We start from the raw sequence: 14,630 nt of genomic DNA, 5'->3' as shown, positions 1-14,630 counted from the left end.
GAGAGGTTCTCGCACAGGGTCCCATTGCCCGATACGATGGGACGGCCGGGTGTGTTTGCCTTGTGTATCTTCGGGAGGCAGTAGAGATCTCCAACGCGGGGAGTACGTGGGATGAGAGCACGGAGGGTGTTCTGAAGGTCCGGATCAAAGGTCTTGATCAGAGTGTTGAGTTGACGGGCAAGTCGGAGAGGACAATCGCAGAGCTCACAGAACACTGGTGCTTGACTATGGTCGCTGGTCAGTCTATATTGAACATGCTGTCCATTGTTTTCAGAGTTATCCCATTCATTATTTGTGTGTAAACGGAGGGATCAGCCCCTTTTGTACCAAGGTGTCAGCTTTCACTCTTACTGGTTTGAGTTAAGCATGTGGAAAGAGAACTGGATAGGATACTGGAAAACATGTGGACCTAGTCAGGATGTTACTCTGTCTGGTTGGACGCTTGATGTGATTCAGTCAGCCGGCCGGCAGAGGGAGGGCATTTTCCTGCTCGGCGCCTGCGTCGTGACCTGGTCTCCCTGGAGACGGGACGCGGTGCTGGAAGATGGCGGACTGGCTGGTGCTGAGGGCGCTCCGGGGAAATGCAAAACAGCTGGACCTGAGCGGCAAGAAACTGAGGCGGGTCCCCAAGGCGGTAGGAAGGCTGTTCGAACTGAACCGGCTTCAGCTGAAAAACAACCAGCTCAACGACCTTCCCACAGAGCTACAGGCGCTCAACAATGTAAGAGTCGGAGAGGCAGCAGAACAGGATCCCTGGCGGTCTCACAATCCCAATATCTGGCCCATATTTACCCTCATCCCAAATTAACCCCAATATCTGGCAAATATCCTGTTCCCATATTCACCCTAATATCTGGCCCATATTCATTCTGTTCAAAATATTAACACCAATATCTGCCCCGTATTCACCCTAAACCCCAACCCAGATTCACCTAATTCCTGACACATTCAACTCTATCCACATGCACTCCATCCTGCCCACCATATCCCCTACTGTTAAATTGCTGGGTTTCTTTAAGGTAATTTGATGCAGCCAGACTTCAGGAATACCAAAACTGTTACCTGGCTTGTGCCACAAAATCCTTATCATCAGTTTCATTCTCTACGCTGACCACTGTCTCGGGTGAAACCAGACTGTTGGCAACTTTTGCATGCAAGTGAACTCCACGTTGAACTTCCACACACACATCCTTTTTATCACAAAGACCCTACATTCCACTGCCATAATATCGCCACCTCTTCCCGACCTCGATGCATCTTCATGATGTGGAGATGCCGGCGTTGGACAGGGGTAAACACAGTAAGAAGTCTCACAACACCAGGCTAAAATCCAACAGGTTTATTTCGTAGCACAAGCCATTAGCTTTCAGAGCGCTGCCCCATCATCAGGTAAGTGGGAGTTCTGTTCACAACAGGGCATATAAAGACACAAACTTAATTTACAAAATAATGGTTGGAATGTGAGTCTTTACAGCTAATCAAGTCTTAAAGGTACAGACAATGTGAGTGGAGAGAGGGTTAAGAACAGGTTAAAGAGATGTGTATTGTCTCCAGCCAGGACAGTTAGTGAGATTTTGCAAGCCCAGGCAAGTTGTGGGAGTTACAGATAGTGTGACATGAACCCTAGATCCCAGTTGAGGCCGTCCTCGTGTGGAACTTGGCTATCAGTCTCTGCTCAGCGACTCTGCGTTGTCGTGTGTCGTGAAGGCCGCCTTGGAGAACGCTTACCTGAAGATCAGAGGCCGAATGCCCATGACCGCTGAAGTGTTCCCCAACAGGAATAGCCAAGTTCTGCACACATGAGATGGCCTCAACCGGGATCTTGGGTTCATGTCACACTATCTGTAACCCCCACGACTTGCCTGGGCTTGCAAAATCTCACTAACTGTCCTGGCTGGAGACAATACACATCTCTTTAACCTGTGCTTAACTCTCTCTCCACTCACATTGTCTGTACCTTTAAGACTTGATTACTTGTAAAGACTCGCATTCCAACCATTATTTTGTAAATTGAGTTTGTGTCTTTATATGCCCTGTTTGTGAACAGAACTCCCACTTACCTGATGAAGGGGCAGCGCTCCAAAAGCTAGTGGCTTGTGCTACCAAATAAACCTGTTGGACTTTAACCTGGTGTTGTGAGACTTCTTACAAAATCTTCACCCTGCTTTGACAAAGGATCGTCTGGACTCGAAACGCCAGCTCTTTTCTCGTCTTACAGATGCTGCCAGACCTGCTGAGATTTTCCAGCATTTTCTCTTTTGGTTTCAGATTTCAGTATCTGCAGTAATTTGCTTTCACCCATGTCTTTGTCATTTCTGGACTCTCAGATTCCAATGCTCCCCTGACCAACCTCCCATTCTACACTTTTCATAAAACTCTGCTCGTCCAAAACTGTGCTGCCCAAATCCTACTTTGTACAAAGTCTTACACCAACCCCCCCCCCCCCCCCCCCCCCCCCCGCGTCCCCCGTCCCCCTCACCACCTCCCCAGCAGCACACTCTATTTCTCTGACTTTGATGTCTTGTGCAGCTCTGGCCCCCGGCATCCTTTGGGCCATCTAGGCCCTACATACTAAAGTACTTTCACAAAATTCCCTTGCCTTTACCAACCTTAAAACCCACATCTTTGACCAGCCATATGGTCACTTTTCATCTCTGTGCAATACAGCTCACAATGATAAAAGCAGTTTTAAAGAAATGATTTTTATGCTGCTATCTAGTATAGGGATGTCCAATTTACAGATGGCACACCAACATGTGGCCCATAATCCTCCAAGAAGTTCAGGGAGCGCAATCTTATTTGCACTTATTTCCTATTCTTTGCTTTGTTTCTTTTCAATTCACGGACTTAGATGTTTGAAATTACTTGTGTTATTGCCGTTGTCCCTTGGTGGGTAAATACTAAATCAGAATACTAAGACCCATTGATGTCAACAAATTAAAGGAATGCAGATTTAAATTTTATAATATCTTGGTGGCACAGTGGTTGGCGCTGCTGCCTCACAGCGCCAAGGACCCAGGTTCAATTCCAGCCTCAGGTCACTGTCTGTGTGGAATTTGAACATTCTCCCCCAGTTTGTGTGGGTTTCCTCCGAGTGTTCCTATTTCCTCCCACAGTCCAAAGATATGCGGGGTTAGGTTGGTTGGCCATATTAAATTGACCCTGTATCAGCGAATTACCAGGGTAAATATGTGGGTTTACGGGACTAGGGCCTGGGTGGGATTGTGTTTGGTGCAGGGTCGAATGGTCTCCTGCACTCGAGATTCTATGGTTCTAGCTGAGTTGCAATATATTCTTGGCATTATTTGGTTTGTTTCAGACTTCCAATGTTTACAGACTTTTTTTAAAATCCAATCTTTATACGTGGACTCTGAACCCTGCAGAGTGTGGATCTAAGCAGCCCATGAATGCAAACAATATAATTTGGACATCCCTAATATAATGGCAGCAGCTATTGTATAAGCATAGCTGATTATTTCTGTTTCAAATTACATGGATACCTTTATATCTATTTTGCAGTTGACAGAGCTCAATTTGGGAAATAATTCCTTCAAAGAGCTTCCAGAAGTTCTGAAGTATCTAAGACAACTGAAGAAACTCCATTTGTTTAGTAACAAGCTAGAAACGTTGTCTCCAAGTGTGCTTGGTAAATATAACCATGCTCTCAATTATTGCTCGTATTTTTGAAATCAATTCTTTAACTATGAACGTTAGTTGCATTCATTGTAGGACTATTCCATATAGATGAATTGTGCAGGAACAGATAAGACTAAAGTTGAACATGCAAATAAATATTAGATTTTGTGCTTTATAATAAGCATATTATGCATATGAATATTTCTTGTGGTATAAACAATCATATATTAAAACTACAACCACTGTATTTAGTTTATGTTTTGGAACTATGCTGATAGTTCTTTTGGCCCAGAAATTCTGATCTGCACTGGGGAATCCCTCGAAGTCCTGACTGACTGTGTGGGAATTGCTTGGGAAGTTTAGATTTGGATAGTTCAAATTCACTTACCAGAATAGTTACCCAGGAAGAGTTATAAGGATTAAAACTAGTTCTAACTTCTGGTTAAGAGTACTACTGACCCTCTGACTTCCCACTGGACCTCCAAATACTATTTTCCCCCCCCGCCCCCCCTGCCATCCCCACCCGACCATCCATTTCCCCTCCTAACTACTTCCTGACCCACCTTACCCCCCCAATCCACTTATCTGCCACTCTACTCATCTTCCTGCCACCTTATTCCCTCATCCTGCCACCCTACCCCTTCAACCATCCACATGTCACCCTATCCCCTCACCCACATACCTACCACCTTACCATATCACATACAGACCTGACATCTACCATCTCACCCACCTGTAATTCTACCACCCTTTACCCACCCACCTGCCACCCTACCCCCTCACCCTCTTACCTTACACACTTCCCTCCGTAGCTTCGCATAATTACTTTTGGACCTTTAAACTTACTGGAATACACCAGATAGTGGCATAGCTTTTCTGACAATCCTGCCCTATGAAGAAGGGCACTTCACATTTCTGAAGAGGCTTGGTTCAGAAGCCCAGGCAAGAAATGCATAGCAAGGTAAGATAGTAGGGGCAAAGTGGCAACCTTATTACCTTTTCACCTTTTTTGCACCACCCCCATTCAATCACATTACAGCAAGAGAAGCTACAACTTAATAAAATGTGTTTATCGAGAATCACAGTGGCTCCAATGAAGATCAACCCCCTAGTTTTTTTCAATTGTTTCCTTCAAATTTAGGGACCTATATTGATATAGTTTCAAGCACCAGATCAAGCCCAAGATGGGGTTCAAGACCTTTTCTTGTCAGTTTGGATCTTGCATATCTCTTGTGGGGACAAGAATTGGATTCAATTTGAATATGGTTTGTGAAGCAAGCAAGGAGATAGATTTGGGCTTGCCCCGCCCACTCTGCACGTTGGCTTTGTAACTATAAGAATGGAGTAAAAACATTAAAAAGACTGATGTTGCTCAGTGGCACTAGAAGCCCTCTGGTTCTTCACTCAAGTTTTAAGTATAGAACTTTGTAATTGATAAAAGCAAGCCTTCTTCTGCAATATGCTTTTGATAATTCTGATGCCCAATTACAAACATCATGCATCTGTTCTTCATGAATGTAATGTTTAACCTTTGGAGACCAAACAAGTGATCTTTAGATTGGTCATATAATCATTAATTGATCATCTGTGATGCTGTCAACAGTGAGTCAGAGGTCAGAATCTGATATTTGGCATAGTCAATGTCCTGCTGGAAAAGACTAATACAAACATGGCAAATAAATAATGCTTTGCAGAGAAGATTTCAATATATAATTTAGGTATGCCTGTTCCTGATTTTCATTTGCTTTTGCTGCCAGATTTTTTTTCCTTCAAGTCTGAATATTTTGTTCCATGATTTTCTGAGATTTGTTTGTGATTGTAGGAAGCCACATGAGCTGTTTCAGTCAATTGGAGAAATTCCATTTTGTGGCAGGCACCTTCATATACATCCTACCAATCAGTGCTGAGCATGAATTAATTTTGCTTGAAAAATAAGCTAGACCTAAAGGCAACTTTCATGTCAAAGTTGAACTTAAAAATAGAAAGGAACTGTAAAGAAATGGACTATGTATGTTACTTTCTTTTGCCATATTTAGGGCCTGGAAAATAGCCTTCAAATTCAACCTTTAGAGGGCACTCTAATACAATATCTCACATTTGGAATTTGTCTTATTTAATGTGCATGAGACATCAATCAGTATTTGTCTTATGTTTACAAGTTAATACCTCCTCTAGTTGCAGGTGTTCCAATTTATTCTAAGATTGTGTAATGATGCTGCATGTAGGTACTTGCAATATGTAGTAATATTCTGAATGTATAAATAAATAGGTGTACTTAGTGTCTATTCCCCTTTTGCTTGGTTACGCATTATTAAAGCTCATTGATGCAGGTGTACTTGGGGGAAGGTGCGATTAGACATGTAGAGGTACTTGGATAAGTGGTTTCGCAATGATTATAACATTTTGACATCATGATGTGCATTGATTGCTGGGTCAAATCAATCTGTGATATTGGAGTCAGTACTGTTTTGCCATCAGTTGCCATGAAATCTTGGTCATTGTGCTTTCACATAAGGTACTCAAATGTAACTGCTGTATATTAGTACAACTGTGTCAAATTTATCCACGTACTAGAATAAATGTAGTACCATTCTAATATAACAATGGTGTAGATTTTTTTCAGTATGGTTAGCTTCCTCTTGCCTTAGCTTTGAACTTTTTTTTCTTCTTTCTCATCTCCCTTGTACCTCCACAACAACTTAACCATGAGACCCATCGCCTGTTCCTTTGATCTCATCTCCACTTCTTGACACAAATGCTGGCTAACCTTGTAAATGATTCTGTCTCCTCAAATACCCCTTTAAAACTGTCTTCATTCCCCAACTCAAAATTCACTCTCAACTCCAATGTCCTTGCCAACTGTTGTCCTATCTCCAACTTCCCTTGCTCTCCAACGTCTTTAAACAAATTATTGTCTCCCAAATGGGCTGCCATGCCTCCTGCAACTTCCTCTTTCAATCTCCGCTCGCAGATTTCTGCCCCTTTCACAGCATTGAAATAGCCTTAAATCAAGTCTGAAAGACATTCTGTGCGATTAATCTTGATGCATTGCACCTCCTCGTGTCACTAGCCTTCTCTGTATTCTTTAACATAATCTTTAACATGGGGCAGCATGGTGGCACTGCTGCCTCACAGCGTCAGGGACCTGGGTTCGATTCCCAGCTTAGGTCACTGTCTGTGTGGAGTTTGCACATTCTCCCCGTATCTGTGTGGGTTTCCGCTGGGTGCTCCGGTTTCCTCCCACGGTCCAAAGATGTGTGGGTTAGGTGGATTGGCCATGCTAAATTGCCCCTTAGTGTCGGAGGGGCGCGAGGGTAAATGCATGGGGTTATGGGGATAGGGCCTGGGTGGGATTTGTGTTTGGTGCAGACTCGATGGGCTGAATGGCCTCCTTCTGCACTGTGGGATTCTATGATCTGCCACATTATTCTTCTCAAGCCTCTCCATTGTTTAGCACAGTGGGACTGCCTTTGCTTGGTTCCTCTTTTACCTGACTAAAACATCTGCAGCAGTGACCTTTGGTCCTGTGCCTACACCATTTAGTTTGGAGTTTTCCAAAAAGCTGCCTTTGACCTCCTTCCTTAGCTACTTAATTCTGCTCCTATGTCTTATGGTTTTATGGTCTATTTGCTGCTGCTTAGCAATATCATTCACAGACATGGGGTCAGTTTGTATTTGACAATGAGAGTGACCTTTTACAAGATTTGTCAATGTCTCAATTACTCCTGTGTTTCAGACTGAGTATCTGACATCTTGTTTTTGATAAAGGATGGTTTCTGCCAGCTAACCATTGGGGAAACAGAAACCATATTTTCTAACTACAATCACAAACTTCATATCCCAGCCTACATTACTGTCCCGCTGCTTGAGCTCTTGTCTCAGGATGAACCAGAATTTTTGCAACCTTTGGCATCCTATTCCCCTACATTTCCACCATCACAGCTACTACCTGATTTCACCTTTGCAATATCACCCACCTTTGCCTCACATCAACCCATTTGCCCCTGAGATCTTCATTCCTTTGTAGACCTGACTATTCTAATCATCTTATGGCTACTCTCCCATCCTGCACACTCCATAAATGCCAACTAATTCAAAATACTGCTGCTTGTATTCTCTTTCACACCAATTCCTACTCATTCCCTGACCATGTCCTCACTGACCTATGTTGGGATCTCAGCCCCAGTGCCTTAGATTTAATATTTGTAATCTGATGTGTAAACTTCTACATGGCACAGTGTTTCACTGGCCTGGATTTTTGCTCCGGATTGGGAGTGCAGAGTCAGCACATTACCCCGCTCCACAAACTTGACCAGGGGAAAAGGTGCCTCCGCAGTTAGGATTTTTGTTTTGCAGTGGCAGGGTTCTCTGGAAGTCCACTACTGGCAGAAGGTGTGTGGAGGCTGGCTGGGTGGAAGACCTGCCTCTGTGCTCGACACCATGTCTAAGGTTTTATAAAACTGCACCAAAACGAAAAGCAGCCCTCCAGCTCCCATTGCTCACATCCCCTCTTTACCACACATGCTCCATCCATGCCAATCATGTTACCTCAAGCCATCTAACTACCCCTGTGGCCCCTTACTCTTCATACCAACCTATGCCCCTCTGCACAACTCCATGCCCCTATAAAGGGCCACTCTGCCCTTTGCACCCACTATTACTCTTTGCCCTTGGAGCTATCGTGCCTACTCATCCAGTAACTGCCTTGGGCAGACCTTGGTACTCTTGCTGAGGTCAAATAAAATAAAGTTCTGGGAGTCTGTTACAGACTTTATTTTTTAAAACACATTCATAAAAAAACATTCACTATGTTTACATTCCTTCAACTATAACCTTATATGAACAAACAATCCATTCAAGTACCGGATCCCTTATAAAAACAAACATTGGTGTTCATAATACTGCTTCAAATAGTCTATATCAACTTGGAACTACCAATTAAATGGTGAATTGGAAGGCACCCTACTACAAAAATGGAAGGTTGTGAAATCAGCATGCAGCACTAATCCAGTAATGGTAACCCTCAGGTTTATGCCAACAGACAAAGTGAAATAACAATGATAGTTACAATGATAGTTACAATGAGCTTGATAGTTATTGAGTTGATGTACTTTTTAAAAACGCATTCATGTCTACTTTTGACAATCCCAAGAGGTACCTCTACCTCACTCAAGGGGTACCTGACCTCCCCCAAAGTTGTCCCTGGACCTTATCCCTACATCTCCAAAGATCTGTTCTTGCCAGGTTTAACCTGTGCCTATTGTATTTCAACCACCTGGGGCACCAAAATTAGACATGCTGCTGCCCTGTGAAAATGGTGGGTGTCATATTTTGGGGTGAAATTTCCAATTTTTGGAGGTTGTAGTGATAGTGGCCTGGATTTCCAGAATCCTGTAAACTTCCTCAGCCTTACAACTAATCCCTTAATCTCATCATTCCTTATACCTAAATTTCTTGTGCATTTTCCCTCCTTTCACCCTACCATTGGGTGCACCTTCCCCTCCAATGCTCTGCAATTTCCTCCTTAAACCTCTGCCTTTTTGCCTCTCTCGTGTTAAATTCTACTTCTTTGACAAATCTTTGGTCATTGTTCGAAATGGATTCTTGATCTGCCATACATTTTATTTCACCTTTTTTATATTAAAGGCAAGCTAGTTTTACAGCTACATGTGACCAGCTGGTGACATGTATTCTAGTGGCAATCATGTTCCAAGCATTTCAGTGGGCAAGCTAGATGGCTTGTCACAGGAAGCAGTCATAGCCAAGGCCACTAATTTGCAGTTTCTGTGGAAACGACATAATCATGAACTACAATCTTCAAAACATTACATGATTAATTGAAATTTGACCTAATTAATTAATTATCCTAGTTTTAAATGTTTGGTTATTGAATGGACGGTAGTACAATGCAATATAGTTGATCATATCCCTACAGTACAGAAGAGGCCATTCAACCTATCCAGTCTGCACCAACTCTCTGACAGAGCATCCTAACCAGGCGCTCTATCCTACCCTATTCCCGTAATCCTACATATTTCCCATAGCTAATCCATCTAACCTACACCTTTTGGGACACTAAGGGGTAATTTAGCATGGCCAAGCCACCTAACCTGCACATCTCTGGGGGAGGAAACTGGAGCACCCAGAGGAAACCCACGCAGACACGGAGAGAACGTACAAACTCCACACAGACAAGCACCCAAAGCTGGAATTGAACCCGGGTCCCTGGTGCTGAGAGGCAGCAGTGCTAACCATTGTGCCGCCTTTTGCAAGAAGGCTGATTGCATCTGAATAGGTAAGCACTGTCGTATATCTTGAGGTAGGTTTGAGGTGACATCTGACTGTTATTGTCACTGGCCAACCCACTCAACTTTCAGTGACTTTGCAGATCTTTATCTGACTCCCTGCTGACTGGGACTCTGGAAACATTATTTGATTTGATTTGAATGGATTTATTATTGTCACATGTATTAACATGCAGTGAAAAGTACTGTTTCTTGCGCACTATACAGACAAAACATACTGTTCATAGAGAAGGAAACGAGAGAGTGCAGAATGCACTGTTACAGTCATAGTTAGGGTGTAGAGAAAGATCAACTTAGTGCAAGGCAAGTCCATTCAAAAGTCTGACAGCAGCAGGGAAGAAGCTGTTCTTGAGTTGATTGGTATGTGACCTCAGACTTTTGTATCTTTTCCCCGAAGGAAGAAGGTGGAAGAGAGAATGTTTGGGGTGCGTGGAGTCCTTAATTATGTTGGCTGCTTTGCCGAGGCAGTGGGAAGTGTAGACAAAGTCAATGTAAGGGTGGCTGGTTTGCGTGATGGATTGGGCTACATTCACGACCTTTTGTAGTTTCTTGCGGTCTTGGGCAGAGCAGGAGCCATACCAAGCTGTGATTCAATCAGAAAGAATGCTTTCTATGGAGCATCTATAAAAGTTGGTGAGAGTCATAGAATCATCATAGAAACCCTACAGTACAGAAAGAGGCCATTCGGCCCATCGAGTCTGCACCGACCACAATCCCACCCAGGCCCTACTCCCATATCCCTACACATTTTATCCACTAATCCCTTTAACCTATGCATCTCAGGACACTAAGGGGCAATTTTTAGCATGGCCAATCAACCTAACCCGCACATCTTTGGACTGGGAGGAAACCGGAGCACCTGGAGGAAACCCACGCAGACACGAGGAGAATGTGCAAACTCCACACAGACAGTGACCCAAGCCAGGAATCGAACCCAGGTCCCTGGAGCTGTGAAGCAGCAGTGCTAACCACTGTGCTACCGTGCCGCCCCTGTCATGGCTGACATGCTAAATTTCCTTAGTCTTCTGAGAAAGTAGAGGCATTGGTGGGCTTTCTTAACTATAGTGTCAGCATGGGGGGGCCAGGACGGGTTGGTGTTGATCTGGACATCTAAAAACTTGAAGCTCTTGACCTTTTCTACTTCGTTCCCATTGATGTAGACAGAGGCATGTTCTCCTTTATGCTTCCTGAAGTTGATGACAATCTCCTTCGTTTTGTTGACATTGAGAGGGAGATTATTGTTGCCGCACCAGTTCCACAGATTCTCTGTCTCGTCATTGTTTGAGATCCGACCCACTACGGTGGTGTCATCAGCAAACTTGAAAATCGAATTGGAGGGGAATTTGGCCGCACAGTCATAGGTGTATAAGGAGTATTGTGGGGGCTGAGAACACAGCCTTGTGGGACACCGGTGTTGAGGATGATCATGGAGGAGGTGCTGTTGCCTATCCTTATTGATTGTGATTGTGAGTTAGGAAGTTCAGGATCCAGTCGCAGAGGGAGGTGCCACTAGGCATTGCTGAGTGTATGCATAAAAGCGTGCAAATATGGTTGATGGGATGTATCTCATTAGACCATGCCTCCTTTCAATTAATGCTGCAGAAATAAGGAGACACCAACTAGGTGCACATAAGACATTCATCTGTTACATTTTGTTATTTGTCTATTGTTACCAGATCACCTTGAAAATCAGAACTTTCTTCCTGTTGATGCAAATGTGATGGTATTGGTGTTTGATTTCCAGTTCATCCTCTAGAAAGCTGAGATTTCTGTTGGGAAACCTTTTGGTGACCATAATGATACTGTTGGGGGAAAAAAAGCAGGTAATTGCCCCAGAGACTTTCCAAATTAAGTCTGGTTCCTATCTTTCAACCAGTTTGGCTTGGGTGGCCTTATAAGAAGTTATACTCTCATTATCCAGTGAAAAATGGCAAAAGACAGGTAATATCATCAGTAAGTTGGGAAACGTGGTTTCCAGCCTTGGGGAAATTTCCCCATCATCATTACACTGCTACTTTCAATTGTGTAAACTATATTTTATATTCTGATTTGTAATGAACTCTGAATGTCCTTCAAGTTGTGTGCAAGTGAGCTGAATTGAATGTTGGATCATATTGTAATGTTTGTTCACTTTTTGGAGGCTGAATGTGACTGGTGATTTCCAGACATTTTTCTCACTAATTTCCTCTAGGTGTGACTTGATGGAAGTATTTCTACATGCAGAAATGAAGAAAGATCCATGTATAAAGCCCAGTGGTTTAGCTGGTTTAATACAAGTTCATTCTGACTGACCCTTTTCCATCTGATGCTCAGTCTCATACTCTGTTGATACACTTGGTGGTCCCTCAGAATATGACAAATATGAAAGTAGAAATAAAAACTACAAGTACTATGAATCTGAAATAATATATAAAATGCACAACTACCCATCTGCTTTTACTGATACTGATTAAATATTTCCAGCATTTCAGTATGCATTCATAAGTACGACAATACAAAATAAATAACTTCATACACAAGTACCCTGCCTAGCAATGGATTCATCTCATTACTTGTATAAGATATTGTAAATCTAATCATATTTGTTATTGAGCTACAGATAAGCATGCAGATACCAATTTAAAACATTAAGTATACAAAATAATGGCAAGTTAAAAGGTAGAATATCTACTACGATTATGTATCACTGTCCAATATTCTTAAAATTACTATCATGAGTCATGTATGAAACAAAAATCAATCTTTTATCTTTAACTGTCGCTGCCAGTTTTATTCTATCATCTAGAATAACAATATTCTTCTTTTGACCCAGGCTTTGCTAGATCGAAACACTTTTACTGCACTCAATCCACATGTGTCTCAAACCTACTTGCTTAGTATCCCAATGTGTAGCTCCATCACTTCTGTCAACAGCCTCAAACTCTTTATTTCCTTTCCTTACACCCACTTCCTGACTTTTATCTTTATTCCACTCAATGGTTGGTGAGGATTGAGAGTATTCTGCGATGAAGCTATCCTAAATATAAATTAAAGAAACCGATTGCTTTTAATAGGAATTCCAGGATAATTATGCTGCAAAATATTCGACAATGATGCAAAGAAAACCTGATGCGCTGTGCAATTAAGTTAAAATAGGAATCTGAGGCAAATAAGTAGATATGGTTTAATGGTAACATTGAGGGGAGAGAACGGTTTGATGCAGCAACATGCTTGGAAAAAGATGTTTTTCAGCAGCACAGTGGTGCGAATATCTGAAAGCACATAAATATTGGGGGATTCTTTTTCAGGATGGAGTGTATGGTTATGTCCCATTCTTTCTAATTCTCGCAGTTCTTAAAATTGTGAAACATTGTTAGCAGCTTAGTGGGGAAGCTTTAATTTTCTCCCATTTTTTTCTGACCGCTATTCTGCTCAATAATATGATGCAATATTGTGCTCAACTTGTAAATTTATGTCTGTACTGTATGTGAGAGACAAAGAGAATGTATGCATGGTAAAAATAATGGGGAGAAAAATGAAGAGAAAGGCAGGATGAATCACTATCAGTTGATCTTTACCAGATTAAGATATCCAATATGCCCTTTCTCATCCTATTGTTAATGATGTTATTTTGAAGATTAGGTATGTACCCATTTTTTGTAGCTAATTTTCTCTCTAGAGAAACTTCCCAGGACCAAGTGGGAAGTTTGGTAGCCTGTTTCCAGGCTTTCATCAGTATTACTTTGATCTAGACATTGTAAGACAGCAAGCAGACTGGAATTAATATTTCTGTGATTTTGCTTCCCCTTTAAGTCTTTCTTTGCAACCTCCTTGTACAAAGGATGGTGAGGTTTATCAGTAAGGGAGTTAACCTATGTGTGTTCGTGGGATAAAATAACATTCTGCAGATGCTGGCAATCTGAAATAAAAACAGAAAAAGCTGGAAATACCCAAGAGGTCTGGCAGCTTCTGTGGAGAGACTTCTGGTAAAAAGTTAACTGTTTTTTTCTCCTCGCAGATGATGCTAGACCAGCTGAGTGTTTCCAGCATTTTGTGTTTTTATTTATGTTTCTAAGACGTTTTTCTGCACAATTGTCATTGATGTATTTAAAGCCCCTTTAACTTCCAAAAATACACATTTTGTTCTGTCATTTCAGAATGTTTAGCAAACCTAGTTTTCTTGAACCTGAATAACAACAAGCTAACAACCTTGCCTGAAGAGATACACAGGTAGAATAATTTCTATTTTGTTGCATTTATACAATAATGCTGCCCATCAGGTAAAAATTGTTTATCTCTGCAATTACCTCTCCATTAATCCTAAATGTGGCTTGGTTACAATACTACAGTTCTGCAGATATTGTCAACATTTCAGTACCACACCCATTCTTATATTTTTTCCAGATAGTGGCTGTTGACAATTATTTGACATTGGCATTACCGTTACACATAAACCTATTCCTGTTCTCACCTGACATCCTCACATTACATTTAAGTAAGGAACAGCCAAGGTTAAGGACAACCTTCCAGCCCAGAGGACAATAGAGGCCCTTGAGACAATTAATGGTCAGTAAAGGGTCTCATCCCACCACAGCTGGTATTTTACCAGTGGAGTGGGGTGAGGGGACATATGCCTTGTGGGGAGGCCAACCATTTAAGAGCTGGTGATTCTCTGAGGTCTCAGTGGGACAGAACCTCTCCTGATCAGGC

The 14,630-nt window shown here is 42.3% G+C and overlaps 1 protein-coding gene across 2 annotated transcripts in view; it reads left to right on the top strand.

Annotated features, from left to right (window-relative positions):
• Positions 1 to 526: 526 nt before the first annotated feature.
• The window catches only part of lrrc69 (leucine rich repeat containing 69), a 65,157-nt gene continuing 51,053 nt past the window's right edge, over positions 527 to 14,630 (top strand). For both annotated transcript variants that reach the window (XM_078217044.1, XM_078217043.1), the window contains exons 1-3: positions 527 to 721; positions 3,520 to 3,646; positions 14,078 to 14,150. In XM_078217044.1, the coding sequence (XP_078073170.1) occupies positions 545 to 721; positions 3,520 to 3,646; positions 14,078 to 14,150 (377 nt within the window). In that variant the 5' untranslated portion in view covers positions 527 to 544. The remainder of the gene's footprint in view (positions 722 to 3,519; positions 3,647 to 14,077; positions 14,151 to 14,630) is intronic.

This window comes from Mustelus asterias, chromosome 7 (assembly GCF_964213995.1).
Source record: "Mustelus asterias chromosome 7, sMusAst1.hap1.1, whole genome shotgun sequence".
NCBI lineage: Eukaryota > Metazoa > Chordata > Chondrichthyes > Carcharhiniformes > Triakidae > Mustelus > Mustelus asterias.
This window is presented reverse-complemented; position numbering and strand designations above follow the sequence as displayed.